This window comes from Manis javanica, chromosome 1 (assembly GCF_040802235.1).
Source record: "Manis javanica isolate MJ-LG chromosome 1, MJ_LKY, whole genome shotgun sequence".
Lineage (NCBI taxonomy): Eukaryota > Metazoa > Chordata > Mammalia > Pholidota > Manidae > Manis > Manis javanica.
Window position 1 is genome coordinate 145,733,517 of NC_133156.1, and position 15,545 is coordinate 145,749,061.

At 44.9% G+C, this 15,545-nt stretch overlaps 1 protein-coding gene across 4 annotated transcripts in view; it reads right to left on the minus strand.

Annotated features, from left to right (window-relative positions):
* ADCY2 (adenylate cyclase 2) overlaps positions 1–15,545 on the minus strand; it is a 401,614-nt gene that overhangs the window by 180,391 nt on the left and 205,678 nt on the right. For all 4 annotated transcript variants that reach the window (XR_005063085.2, XM_073238029.1, XM_037024865.2 and 1 more), the window contains exon 4: positions 365–514. Coding sequence is in view for 3 of the 4 variants with exons in the window: in XM_073238029.1 (XP_073094130.1) it covers positions 365–514 (150 nt within the window). In the remaining variant the exon portion in view is untranslated. The remainder of the gene's footprint in view (positions 1–364; positions 515–15,545) is intronic.

The following is a 15,545-nucleotide window of genomic DNA, read 5'->3' on the forward strand; positions in this document are numbered from 1 at the left end:
TCAGCTGGGTAAACTCTTGCCAGAAACACTATTACAGAGACATATGCTTTAACCCAAAGTGAGTGTGTTAATGAAGCATTATTATTATCATTTTAATGTCCCCAGTCACGTGCAGATGGCAGCTGATGGGGCTGCCTGCATGTGGCTGATCCTGAGGCTAGTGGGTTGGGTCTGAGATGCTGTCTCCGCTCTTTGGTTGTAACGCCACCAAGCATACTGCCCAGACTGGGTGTGGGCAAGGGGATGCTCTGTGTCCTTTCTGATGCCCGTGAATGAATGCACTGTATGTTCCATATTAAGAGTAACAACTTCATCTCAGTAATGCCTCAGATGATGTGGAAATGAGAGTGAGAACGTGTCTTACCTGCTGACGTTTCTCAAACTCCAGCTTCATGCGGGACTTGATGCAGTTGCATGTGTCTTGGTAGGTTTGCTGCAGCGCCAATTCCATGAGGTGCTTGTGGTATGCGCCCGCCAGATTCCCACAGATGAAAATTATCACATTGGCCAGGATCTAAAGAGACAAGAGAGTGGTGCTCAGTAGGCAAGGGTTTCTAACCATAAACACAACAGTCACGACATGTAGTTAGCAACCGTCTTCCAAGACAGGACTCTGCAAGAAGTTAATTTTATTTCTGTTTCCAAATTGACACTATTTGCTTAACAGAAACAGCTATCACAGTTATGGGTTCTGTCCCCATCTGGATCTATGCCATTTGAGGGGTGACTTTGCACTCTCTCCCTTGTCTTTGAGCTTAGCCATGTGACTTGCTATGGCTATTGAAATGCAGGCAGAAATAACCAAGTCAGAGCCAGTCCAGAAAATAAGTGAGGCAATCAGGAAAAGAACATGTCCTGACAAGCTTGCTGGTCCCGGAAAGATAAAACACTCAAAGAGCTGGGCCTCCCAGGACAACCCACAGGCTACTATCAAGGGCCGCTGAGATTTCATGGCTGTTACACAGCATAATTCTCTAATAGGTGACTGATACAGGCTTCCCTCTTACCTAAACTGTAGTCACTGAGCCTGTGTAAATGAAAACCCCTGGTATCTTTTGTTTAAATGGGAATACAGACTTTCAAAATATAAAACTCACTACTCTTTTGATGAAAAAAAATTCATGTCCACAAAAATTGTTGTGGGTTGGGTACAGAAAAAAATAAGGAGAAACTAACAAGCACCTATAATTGCCCTGCCCAGGAAGAACACTCTGCTGTCCATATGGTATTGTCCCCACTCTACATCCGCCGCATTTCAACATTTTTGTCATACTTTGTTTTGCTGAGACCCTCTGTCTTGTTCCAAAAGGACCACATTCATTCGGAATGCAATGTTTTGCTTTGCTTTTTAAATTTAACATGTAATCCAATGTTTTTCTGATCATAAAACTTATATGGAAGTGTGGAGCGAAGATGGCGGCGTTAATAGAGCAGTGGAAATCTCCTCCCAAAACAACATATATTTGTGAAAATATAACAAAGACAACTCTTCCTAGAATAGAGACCAGAGGACACAGGACAACATCCAGACCACATCCACACCTGCGAGAGTCCAGCGCCTCCCGAAGGGGGTAAGATACAAGACCCAGCCCAGTGGGACCCGAGCGCCCCTCCTCCCAGCATCTGGTGGGAGGAGTTGGAGCAGAGGGAGAGGGAGCCCAGGACTGCTGAACACCCAGCCCCAGCCATCTGGACCAGAGTGCAGACACACTGCATACGCGGGGACCTGGATACTAGGGAAACAGGGCAGCAAGACTGGTGAGCAGGTCCCGGAGGCCGGCACCAGAGGACAAAAGAAAAGTGAGAAGAACTTCCATCTTCTTCATCCCAGCCACTCCCCACTGCCCATCGTCACTTGACATACGTGTGGGTGACTCGTTGACACTTCTCAGCGATCTTGGGAGATTCCTAAGTATAGAATCCCATGTTGGTGGACAGGCCGGAATCTATAGCAAATTGTGACTTCACTTCCTTCCCAGTGATCACCATTGCTCTGCCAAATGCACCTGTATCTTTTCATCCTTGCAAAAGTCCAGACAGTAAAACAACCTGGAGAATGGGCATGTTGTCTGCTTCATTTAATAGGCAAAGAAACAAAGTTCTAAAAATGATAAACTTGAGGGTAGGCCCCTATCAGGCTGGGCGGGACTGTCCCTGTCCCCTCCCACACCACCCCAGGTCTCAGGGTCAGGTCAGGTTGGTTCAGAGCTGTGGCCACCTTTTGCTAGGATGTGGGTCATTCCAAGGAATTGCTAGGACCTGTTACATTGTCAGAAGCTGTTTTTGCCTTTGTTAAGCATTTGTATCTTATGCTAGAAAGCACTTCCGTCATTTAGTTATTTTAAGTGGCTGTGTTTTGGAGACCACATGACCATGGAGCATTTAACTGGTGATACTCACGTGTCCATGTGTGTTCAAGAAGAAATTAACACAGGAGTCCAGCTGCTCCTGGCTGGATCATGTGACCAGTCTCAATGTGTTCCCCTTAAAAATTTTAAATATTGTGAGGTGCCCCCCAGGGTGCCTTGGCATACAGTTTGGAAACCGTATCACTAATGAAATATGCTTTCAACAAAATTAAGTAAGAATAAAAAGTGTTATTAATATTATGATGGGTGTGCTACTATTTTCTTCATAAACTTTGAGAAGGTATACTTTATTAGACCAAAAATATATGAGATTTGCTGGCAGCTTACACAGAAGTGTTTGCTCCTGCTAAATAAACCTGACCTGAAGGTATATATGTGCGATATTTAGAAGGTACAACCTGGCATAGCTATGAGTTTAGCAGTGTGGGTTAAAGTCTTATGTGTCAGTTTGGGGACTGATTAGATGCTTGGGCAGGGTGGAGGGAGTGTGCGGTGGGACTTGGAATTTCCGGCTTCCTCCTGTGTTCACTGACGTAGGAAATACACATGAGGGAGACAGTTTGGGGCAAAAGTTAACAAAAATGCATTGTGGTGGGAGGGAGAGAAACAAAACCTCTTCTGTGTGTCATTACCAAGAGCTGATATTTCCTCCCCAAGCTCACTTTTCTTCCTGGGAGACAAGAAAGCAGCAATCTACTAAACCCCATGAGTCCAGGTGTCAGTCAAGATCCCACCCAAAAAACAGAACATACACAAAAGAGATCAAAAGTCCCATGCAATGATAAATTATGAAGGTTTCCAGATGATGGGCTCACACACACCTTTTCAGCTTATTAACATGGATGAGTTTTAAATATTCTTTTGCTTAGTGTTTAGTGTGTTTACCTTGGGGAATAAATATATAGAGAGAGAAATAAAATTTTTTTCTTACCCTTTTTTTTTTAATTGCATGGGTAGATTTACCAAAGGGCATTTCCAGGTGACACTGAAATGTTTTTAGGGTATAAAAACTTGGATATGCTGTATGCTCAGTTTGAGTTCGCCCAGTGAGCAAATATTACTGTGAAAGTTCTAAAGCACTATGTACCTGTGGATAATGAATGATCATTTTTTATTTGTGTTTTCCCCATTGTTATTAAATAAAATCAAATTATATTGGCAATTAAAAAAAAGAAGAGCTAAGAGCCCCAGTCCTTATTCGAGGCTGCCATGATCATATTTTCCAAGTCTCTAGTGGTTCCAAATCTAAATGCATTTCTGTGATAAATTAACATGCTTCCTGATGGTGTGAAGAAATAATGCAAGCCAGGAACGAAACAGAAATTCATCTGAGGAGACTAGAATTCTAAAAAACAAGTACAAAAAGTTACAAATTCTCACTACTATTTTTCAGTGGACATAGTACACAATAAGCCTGCCGGCTAAAAATCAAGAGTAAAATTGGATAAGCAGTCTATTCTTAATGTTTTAAGGACCATAATAAAGAGGGGAAATCCTAGTTGGCAATTAAGGAAGTTCCTTTTACTTTGTGTCATATATAAATTATGTAGTAGCCATTTAGAGCAACGCTTCACAATTTGTTTTCACTATTTGAGAAATAGTTTAATGCCTTTATGGTTGCACAAGGCTTTGTGGGATATGAAATTAAGTGCAAGCAGCAGAAACATTCATTGAATGTTTAAAAGGCAGAGAGCATAGTTTGAGAGATGATCGTTAACGCTAGACAGAGAAGAGGCAGGCGACGCAGAGCTTCCCATGGTCGGGTGGTCCTGATGGCAGTTTTCCTCCTTTCGGAGAAATTGCAATGCTGCGCTTGCCGCAGGGCATCATCTTCACACCCTGAGGATTTCTATAGGCAATCACTGCCCTGAGATGTGCTGATGAGATAACACCAGGTTGGCACCAGGACCACAAGGGAGCAGAATTGAAATGGAGGGAAGAGTTTGATTTTAGAAAATGCATTTTAAAATTGCTTGGCTTAGATGAAACTTCATAACCAAATTCCACCACTTGCAAGAAAAACACTTTTTAACATGATGCATAAGAAAACCACACAGACCTGGACCATAGCCTTGATTACCCATTGTTTGCAGGCACTGGGGATTGAATTGCAGGCTCCTGCTCATTCCCCATTACCTTTTCATCATCAATCTCTCCTATTTTGAATCAGTTCCAACAGCAAGCAGGCTTGCTCCTAACCAAGCAATACCTCCCTTTACTCATACAACCTTCTCCTCCATTTCTCATTTTCCCCTTATAGATGAACCTCAAAGGCTTGTGCATATAAGCTCCTTCTACTTCTCTGACCCCTGACTTTCCATTTCCCATGTCAAGTAACATAGCAGCCCCAAGACGCCACTGCAATTGCTCTCGTCAAGGTCATGGTCGCCTTCAACTTTGCCAAACCCAGTGGCTGCTGCCCGTGCTCCCCACCATGACTCCTGAGCGGCATCCTCAGCAGCATCTGGCCACCTTCTCCTTCCTACCCAGAATCTCACCTCTCTCGGCTCCCCTGACTCCATGCAAGCTGGAGGCTGCCCCCCCCTGCTGGCTCCACCTGTTCTGACGCCAGGGCTGCTCTCTCCAGGGCTCAATCTAGGTCTTCCTCTCTTTTAAATCCCCTCAGTTTCTCCCTCACAGGGTCATCTGTACACTTGGCTTCTTTAACACCATCTGAACAGCACCAGTTCCCAAAGGCAGCCCAGGTCTTGCTTTTGAGGCCTGGACTCAGAAGAGTCGGCATCTCCATGTGAGTGTCTGCCCTGAATTCTCTACATCCTCCCCCATCTACATCTTCCACTCCCATCACACCCTAAACCCAACCAGACTCCAGGTACAACGCCTCCAAGGGTCCTCCAACTGCCCATCTCTCCAGGCTCAAGGCCTTTGCACACTCGGTTCCCTCTGTCTGAGAGGCCCCTTCCTGTCCCTCTTCCTGGGTGGGTCCACTCCTCCACATCCTGGCTTCCAGGTCACCTGGTCCCTGAGCACGCTCTCTGCATGCTGCCCTGTTGGGACCCATCCACTTGACCTTCCTATATTTCATATTTGGGGAGAAAGCTTTATAGTTGTTTTATAAGATGTTGCCCTTGACACCAGGGTTACACTTTGACATATTCCTACCATCCCTTCAGTAAATCCATGCAAATAATACCGAGGAGAGACAAGAAGAATTTGGGAGTTACCCTGAAAAGGATGCATATCTCGCCACCTGAAAGTGAATGAAAGTCTCCTAGGCAGGCCAGATTTGACTCTGATCTCTTGGGTGAACTGCAACATCTAAAGACAAGATATGTGCAAGCAAAGAGGTGGGTGAGTAGGTGGTAAAGATTTTTAATTCTGGAAGCATAGAAAAAGGCCAATTGCTGAGGAAAACAGTGCTGTCTAGAAGATTCTTGTACATGGCCCATCCAGCTGGTACATCCCTCTAGTGGAAGTACATGCTTTAAGCTTTCAGAAATTAATGTCTTAAACTATTCATTCTCACTGGGGGCCATATCACCCCAAAGAGGGCAAACATCAGTTGTGGGGAAAGCAAAAAGAAAATTACTTTTTAATGCATAGTACACAGATATGTATTCACTACATACATATGCAATATTCCTGTGGCATTAAGATTTCATGGCGGGGGTGTTGGTTAGGGAAAAAATCTCAAACGACTTCTTAGGAAAGTAATAATGGAGAAAGGTCAAGAAACATGCCTTAAAGATTTAAATCACCACTCCACCTGTACTACTGCATGCTCAAGGGTGACCTTTTGATACAATGGTTTCTTGATACTGACCGAAGGTGAGAGGCAGTTTTATACAACCATCTGGTCTACCAACAGTCATATGTAAATATATATATATATATATATATACCTCATGATAAAGTAATAAATTAGCATACTGGGTTTAAATATCATTCTTTTTCACTTTTATTAGAGTAAGTCAGCCTCCCAAGTTTGGGGAGTTTGGATTACGAACAGGATCACACTTCAGAGCTCTGGGGATTGAGGGCCACTCCCTGCAGAGAAGCAAATGAACCCAGGCCCACAGATGCTACCTGTGTGGACAGGTCCCCAAGAGACACATCTGTCTGACTACATCATTTTTCAAATTAAGACCAATGTATTTATGACTCCATCAGCCACAAATTTAATTAAACACACCCTTGTTAACTTGTATAATTCTGATTTGGTGATGCACATAAATTACACCCAATTCTGCATGTGGCTTTGGCCACCTTGTACAACCATAATGAGTCTAATGAAAACATCACCATCACATACAAATGCAAATTTCATGCACAAATCATCCTCTCTTTAGGGAGCCAAAGACTTATTTTTAAAGCATGCTGTTGGTTTTAAGTGACATACAAATACATCCCCTGATTGGCTGTCAGCAATTGGAAAGGCATAATAAAGCTTTGCCAAATTCTTTCCTCACAGGAACTCACCATGGATGATTCTCTAACAGGCCTTGCATTACACCTGGCACTTTAAAAAGATATGTATGCTCCGGAAGCCCACTCCCGGAAAGCCACTAGGTCATTATTTTTTAACGTAAGTCTCCCCAAGTGGATATGTTATGCATCAATGCAGAAACTAATGTCAGATAAAAAATTGATGACTAAACTTGAACATTGCCAGAACAAAGAAACAATGCAGGTGGAGAGAAGAGCTGGGAATTTAGTAACAGATTGAATAATGGCTAATGCTAATGAAGGAGCTTCCTCCAAAGGAGGAAGTTTTAGTTTGCTATTCAAACTAAAAATGTGAGGTGCCATGTAATTATGTAAACCTGAGGAAAGACCTCCTTCCCCTCAGTTACCAGGGCCCCCACTGACGAGGTGTGGGAGGGAAGCATTTAGAAAGAGGGCTAGAAATTAACTTGGATGAAGCTGAGGTGAGCGGCAGGTGTGCTGGGGAAAGAGACAGAAGTAGCTTAGTAAGGGTTGAGCCAGAGGCAATCTGATCCTCACCTCTGAGCAGACATGGGATGTCAGAGGACCCACCATAATGGGTAAACTGAGACCAGGAGAAGGGATGGGAGGCAATGTGGACATAGTGGGACATCAAGGAAACAGTCTAGAGAGGGCAGGCCTGCCTCTAACTTCTAAAGGAGTATTTTTAAATGCACTCTTTCTGAATTATAGAACTCCTATCTATAATGTACCCATACGTTTCATTTTGAAAACAAGTAGCAAACATTCAGTAGTGTGTAAGACGAATGGAAAACAGAAATCATCAAGTTAAAACCAAGTAAATTAACATTCGAAGTTATATGTCCTCCTCTCGTTCCTTTGTTAGAGCACGTCAGCATCTCAGGTCTGATCTCAGCATCCCTAGTTGGATCATGTTTGAATAACAAATCGGATAAAGTCTGGATTGATAAGGGATCACACTTCAGAGTCTGCAAGAAAGCTCCCAGCTGGTGACTTTGCTAAGAAAAAAAATGTTGCATTTAAATGATCATTGACCAAATTTAGATTTAAATGTAAAACTATCTCTTTCATTAATGATGTTAAATTTGATTACATAATAAATAATATTTAATTAGCTTTTGCATTAATGATTAACTAATGCACATAAAATATTCTCTGCATAGTTCATTTTTTTCAGGTCTCACCCCCAGGACACCATCAGGGTCAGGCCCATGGGAGAACACTGTGGCCCACGACGATGAAATTCAGAGGAATTTCCTGCTGCAGTGAAGGCAGGACTGTCCCAGAAACCATGATGTTTTCCTGTACAGACTACATTAACACGAGGAATGAAGTCTGTGGGCACATGTACAAGCATGGCATATTCCCTGTAACAGCAGCTTCTAAATGATAGCACTGGAGCTCTCTGTCCATGGGGGTGGCACCATTCTAAACAGTGTTCATCTGTGTATTTAAAGGGAAAAAGTCCCACAGTCTGGAAATTTATGTACATTGGAGTGAATTGCTGCCTACTAAATTAAAAGCTGTTCTCCTCAAGCCTGGTGTCAGAGGAGATGAGAATATTTGGCAGTATGTTAAGGACTGGTAGGAACCAGGACAGGATAGGTTTCAAGCAATTAATGGAACTGGCAAATGCTGTTAGTCAGCCAGTCAAGACTTTTCCCACCCCCTTTTCCCTGGATACCACCCACTACAGAGTCTAGAAGTCCACACAGTTGCTTCCCCAGATTATTATGTAACTGGGAGTGGAACCAGATGTCAGTGAAGTTGGCTTAAGAAGAGGAAGGGTGTTAGCTTTTAATTTCCTAATAAAAAGGGGCAGGTGTAATTCATGAGAAAAGTAAGTTTTCTACTCTTTCTACTTGCTTTGAATGTAGATGAAATGGCTGGATCTGTGGCAGCCTCCAAATGATTGTGAGAGAAAAGCCAATCGGTTCCTGGAAACAACAGCTATGGTTTCATTTATCTGCTGGACCAAGGTCAGTAGCCCTCTACCTTTGGATTTCTTTACCTTTGAGGCAAACAGATTTACATTTGTTGAAGCCTCTGTAGCCTGATTTTAGGTTTCCTGCAGCCAAATGTAAGGCTGACTCATATGGTTGGGGCGGCCTGACTGAGTCAGCAAACTCAGCCTTTCCCGTGTTGTAGTATAAGCTTCTGTTACATGTAGTTTTCTAAGCATGTTTGGTATAAAGCAAATGAATAAGTTGAGACCACATGGAAAAGCTATGTGTGAAACATACCTTAAATAGGCTGGGAAACCAGTAAGAGAAGGGATTCAGACCACTCTGAGAAAAATTAGCCTGCTTAAGGAGACAGTGCTGTCAGGAGAAGTTTGACTTGGAGAGGTAGACTGGTATGTGGGGAGGCATAAAGGGCCTGACTGAGGGTAGCCTTGAGCCAAAGGTGAGAGGAAGCTGCTCACGCATGAGGCTCTGCACGCTGGAAGGAGGGGAAACCAGCTAAACTGGGGAGACATCCTGGACCTTGCAGCTGGGGGCTTAGGGGAGAGAAGTAGAAACGGAAGACACATTCTCTCTCAAGGAACCAATTTTACAGTTAAGAGACTAGAATAAACTCACAAAGAAAACAGAGCGGATTTTGCCAGGCACCACTGTTTTACTGTAGTGGGTTGAACAGTGGTCTTCTCTTAAAAGCAACAAAGAGATACATTCACCTAGAACTTGTGAATGGGGCTCTAGTTCAAAAAAATTATGCCTTTTCAGATGGAGTCAGGCTAAGGCTCAGAGATGAGACCTCTTGGATTAGAGTAAGCCCTAAAGTTGGGACAAGGGTGCTTACAAAAATAGAAGACACAGGGGAGGCCACGTGCAGGGGGAGGTGGAGATTGGAGGGAAGCAGCCACAGCCAAGGAGCCCCTGGGGCCACCTGCAGCTGGGGAGGAAATGGGGAAGGATGCCCCTGCACATTTTGGAGGGAGCGTGGCTCAGCCAACACCTTAATTTTGGACTCTGGACTTCCTGAACTGTGAGAGAATGAATTGAGTTTAAGTCACTGAGTTTGTTGAGCCCCGAGAAACACAAGGGGTGGTGAAAGCTATAGATTGGAACAGCGGAGGGAACGGGAGGGGGAAGCAGTGCCGCAAGAAACCTAAGGAAAGGAGGATGCGAGAGCAGGTGCCTGGGGCGGCAAGGGGAGGAATGCAGGGCCCCAGGAGTAGTTGCCACAGATGTGGGCCTTTGTTGGGGAGGGCTCTGACATAGCCTCTTGTTTCCCTCTATCCTGGGCTCCCTGTGAGGCACGCCTGTGGACAGCACGGTGCACTCACATACCCCTGTCTACCTTTACTTCCCACAAACCAAGGCCCCTGTTTACACATGATAAGGTCAGTGATGGTCCCCCACTGCCAAATCCTAGCAGCCCCTTTAATCCTTATAGAACTTGATTTTCTTGAGGCTGCTGACACTTCTAATTACTTTCCCCTATTTGGAAATATCTTTCCCTCCCGTCCCGATTATCCTCTCTGTGCCCCAGCCACTCCGCACGCCTCCTCTCCTCCCCGAGCCGTCATGTCTCGGGGCTCCCAGGACCTCACGGTCATTCCCACAGGAGTCCCACTAGGGGGCCACGGTGGTTCCTGGCCGACCTGATCCCCCACATCTCCTCATCGGTTGGTCTTCCAGCCCAGACCCCCTTCCAGGGTTCAGGCACCACACCAGCTGCCTGCGCGCATTTCCAGCGGGTGGATGCTCAGGCACATTCCAGGAAGGGGCAAAGGGCTCCCCACCTTCCTTCCCCAGGGTGGTCCTCCTGCATCTCCACCCAGGCACCCTGAAAGAGGGAGACATTCCAGCCTTAGCAGGTGTCGGTGGCCTCCCTGCTCTCCCACCAGCATGTCTTGCGCCAAACCCACTTGTCCCGGGGCGGGCCTGCCTCCTTCTGAGGATCTCACCCTCACCAGACCCTGCAGCTAAGAGGAAACCTTCCCACCATCAATTGAGCACAGCGCATCGCCACACAAAAGTCGGTCTTTAAAGGATTGCCAAGCAAGGCAATGGGAATGAATCAGTGAGCGCGCGAGCAGCTCCTGCCGGCCCCATGCCTCTGCTGCATCCTTCCTACAGTTCCTCCCTCCCAGGGAGGACAAGGCTCGACTGGGGGGGCTGGACAAAGACCAGGGTTCAGGCCTCTCCTCACCCGGCTTTGAATCCTCCTGATGGCTATGGGCCCCGGGGCAGCTTCCGCCCACTGCACCCAGCCTGCCTGGCCGGCCTCCTCCCCTCGCCTCCAGACCTACACCAGAGACAGCAACTGTCCCAGGGAGGGAGGTGCCAAGGAGGGTCCAATACTGTTTCCCTGTCCTTCAGACAGTTTTATATGATCAAGAAAAATAGACATTTCTGGAGTTTGCTCCCCGTACAGCTGTGACTGGGATGAGTCTTCTGGGCTCAGTTCTTCCACAGCTCAGGAGAGACACCCGGAGTTCAGACCTTGCGGGGAGACCTGCTTCTCTGCATTCCCTGGGTTCCCTCTACCTCGCTGTCCCTGCTAACATAAAATTTGTTTAACTTGCTGTATTGTTTGTAGGTGGCCTGATGAATTCCTGTTTGAAATAAAGTGAGGACTGATTTAAAAATAATAATGACTCCAATCCATTGACTCAGTAGAGGCCATAACCTCAGGGCCACACTGTCTGGGACACTAAATTCTATGAGTCTCAGTTTCTAACAACAACAAAGCAGCAATAACAACAGCGTGGCAACTCCAGGTGAGGCGTGCACACGGACACTGGTCCGAGTACAGTTATTGTTAATTTCTTTCATCACTTTAACTCCCCATGTTACCGGCGGAGGTGTGGTGACGGGGCGGCTTACCCCATCCCCCCTGGGAACCAGGAGACCCGACCGAAGTACCCAGCAGCGCAGCCGCTCAGCGCAGCCACCTCGGGGGAAGAAATTACAGAATTAAGTTTTAGGAGGACATTTTAGCTTTTTGGTTGTTCACATGTTCTCAAGTAACTAGAAGATAGTTCCTTTGTTCAAATTCAGTAAACGAATCACCCAGGTAAACGGATCACTATCAGAACTACCACCCGTGTGGTGGGTGAGGGGACCAGGAGGCTATTTATTGGCATGCGCTTGAGGTTTGGGGTTGACTGGGGCCCCCACGCCTCACACATGGGTTAAATCAAATGATAAGACACTGAGTATCATGGAAACAGATCCACAGGCAATGTTGTTATTTTGTGCCTCGGGTTAGCCATCTGAGAAATGGGCATTAAAAAATTACTTTCTACTTCTCACAAAAGGAACTATGAGATCCAGCTTACCAATCGTGGAAAGATGGGAAGGAGGGAAAATACATGAACTCCTCAACAAGTAAAGCAATGTATAGACAATATGCCTACTGAGATGTGCATGTGTGTGTATGTACACATATGTTTACATATAAACATATAAAAAATTTATAAACCGTATATATATAATTATATATCTATATTGTTTTCCCACATGGGAAAGGCACACGGATGCAGTGGGAGCTACCAGGTCCGACAGCACTTTTAGATATGGCGCTCACCCCCACCCCACCCCACAGGAGAGGGGATGGCCAAGCAGGCTGGGCTGCTACAGAGGCATCCTGCTGCAGAAGGCCTCTGTTTAGAGTATAGTCACCAAGCTCTGAGAAAACTGAGAAAGAATTATTTTAAAAATATCCCCACAGAAAATTTCTGGTTGTCTACATAATCTACTAATATTTAAGTTGTATATGACTTAGAGACACCCGGAGCTCAGGAGATGTCAAACGCGTGTACTTCTGTTTGTAAACATAGGGGCATTTTTATATCCTACAACAAGATACGTCAGAAAGAAGAGAATAACACGAGCTCTTTCTGTGAGGGCTCACACCATTTTTTATAAAGCCAGGAACTATGGACACTTCATGTGTATTTGGAAAAAGCCAACTTGGGTGCTTCCAAATATTTCTGAGTCTTAGAAGATTAACATTAATAACAAAAACGAAGATTTAGGGGCAATGACTCCTTAAAATATCAATATACAAATATTAAGATAATATATGCTTCAAAATTAGCAATGGCAAGAGTCAATAAAGAATGTGCTGTTTAATAAAAAAGCAAAGCTAGTATATAGACCACTCTTTAGTCACATCACTGTTTTTAACTTATTCCTATTTTCTTTCCAAGAGTGGCACTGAGGTGTTGCAGGGGTTGGGTGCCCCCTGCAGTGTGCTTGTTCTAAGGGGACAACTATAATCAGATAATGAGCAAAACCACCATCCCTTGTAAACCAGTTTGCTTTAAAGGACAAAGAAAATAGATTAAGGGGGGATGTAAAAAGGCAAACTAATTTAGAATGATACACCAATGTCTCAAATAATTGGCTTAGAAAAGCACAGCAGGAACCACAGCATTTAGCAGGCTCTGGATTCTGTCCATAGAAACTGGCCTTGAGGCTCCAATTCTTCCTTAGACACACTTCCTTCCTCCAGTGAAATGATATGCATGATGTTGGTCTGAGAAGCTGAAGGGCACCTCTTTTTATAAGAGCTTTAGATTGTTTTCTTTAATAATTTTAAATAGTGACTTGTGGGTGAATGCTTCCAAAATATAGAAAATTCTACTGTCCTGTTGAAGTTTTATTCACTGGGTCATTTATTCATCAAACATTTTATTGAGGACAAAACAGAAAAATGCCCTCATGAAGAATTCTGGCTGGGGACAAAGATGACAGATGTATAAACTCATTAATTAGGTCCATAATTAATTACAGAATGCAGAGTGCAAAGAAGGGAAGGGGAGAGGACCACACACAGAAGCTGGCTGCTTACAGAGAAAGGTCCAGACACTGAAGCAAAATATCGATTATCATAATAAGATCTCTAGTGTCCAGAGCTTCTCGCCCCTGGAGGCTCCTCCCCCAGGCTTCCTCCCCCACACCATTTGACTGACTTTCTTTACTTTTAAAGGTTGCCAGGCATCTGTGCCCAACATCCCCCAAACTCTGGAGTCCTGCATGCTGCTTCTGGTTCTGTCATTCTCCCCACCTGATTGATGACCTAGACAAGCCACCTCCAACATGTGTCACCCTGCTACCTACCACTTCCTACCACTTCCGTTCCTGGTACCCAGCTCCAAGCCATTGTTAGGCTGGAGGAAGGAAAAACAAGGACATGCAAACAGAATAGAGAGATGCCATAGGGGGAGAACAGACCAGACCCCAAGGTCCGTGCCTTATATGGAAAGGGGACAACTCTTCCTGAATTCCATCCTTCTGATGTGCCAACTAAGACCTGGATGCCAGCCTCCTCCCTCTTGGAAGGAAAAAAAGTTTCTAGTTGTCTATTATGTCACCTTTAGCCAATCATACCTCTCCACGCCCCCTAGGATAGCTTGCCCACTCCTCCCCCTCCTAATCCCTTATAAGCCCCCACCTCCCTGACCGGGTGTGACTTCCCTGGCCTGTAATACCCAGACCACAGAACATCACCCAGAGTTGCACTCAAGTAAACTACCTGGCCCTTTGTTGCTCTCTTTGCCTGCTTATTTCGGCTAGAATTTATCTTACAGCCATGACTCTCACGTCTGCAGCGGCCTCTAAACCCATCTCACAGCTCTGCCCTCCTCTCTTCCTGTCTCCTCTCTGTGCCACAGCCACTAACTGAGTGCATGAAAGTTGGACCATATCATTCATTTAGGCTTGATGCTCATGTGGCTTCCCAAATAAACTCAGGGCAAAAGCAAACAGGACAAAACAAACTGAGGACCAAACAGACAGATGCCCTCATGCAGAATTCTGGCTGGGGACAAGGACAACATGTGTGTAAGCTCATTAATTAAGTTGGTAACTAATTACAGACTGCAAAGAAGGGAAGGGAGAGGATGTTGCCTCACCAGCCACAAGCAGACCACCCAACCACCTCTCCAATTGCCTGTGTGCTCCACTCCTGCACCCCTGCTTCCCTGCACCTAGAACCCTCAACCCAGATGTCTGCAGCCTTTGATTTCACTCACATGACACTTTATCAGTGAAGCCTCTGGGACCAGCCTATTCCAAATAATACCTCCTTCCCTCAGCACTGTAGAATATCTTTTCCCCCCCATACATTACCACTCTTTGTCATGTTATATGTATATTTTTATGTGTTTGCTTATTGTCTCATCTACCCCCAACTAGAATGCAGATGTCACAAAGGCAGGGTTTTTATCCTTTGTATTTTCTAAAATCTTTCCCCAGATTCTAGAAAAGGTGCTTGGGAGTATTAAATAATCCATATTGAATGGACATCTTGAAGGGATGTGTATCTGTTTGGGCCAATATTCTGTAACAAGAACAATTCTATTCTCCTCTTTCTGAGTGAGTTTTAACAGCATTTTCCCCCTTTTCTCATCTTTCTTTCTTGCCCCTCCGATCCATCCTCAGTAACACAGACTCCCAGGGAGGAAGAGAAGTGAACTGGCTTAGCAGAGCCAGTGGAGAGAGACACAGCTCTGTCCTCTGCTAACCATGCTTTCTCTGTGCTGATGAGGGTGATCCTGGCCAAGGTCAAGCCAACAAGCTATTTTGTTAAAACCCTCACAAGACAGGTTCACTTTCTTGAGTCCAAGTCCCAGCTCATGAGCTAGTTTCCCACATTATATTGAAATAATTTTCATTGAGCTCATGAGATAAGAAACTTCTTTGGGCTGAATACTAAAGTGCTCAATATTGGAAAATTTTATACATGAAAAGTAACTTTTGGTAATATCCCAAAAATACTTGGAAGAAACTG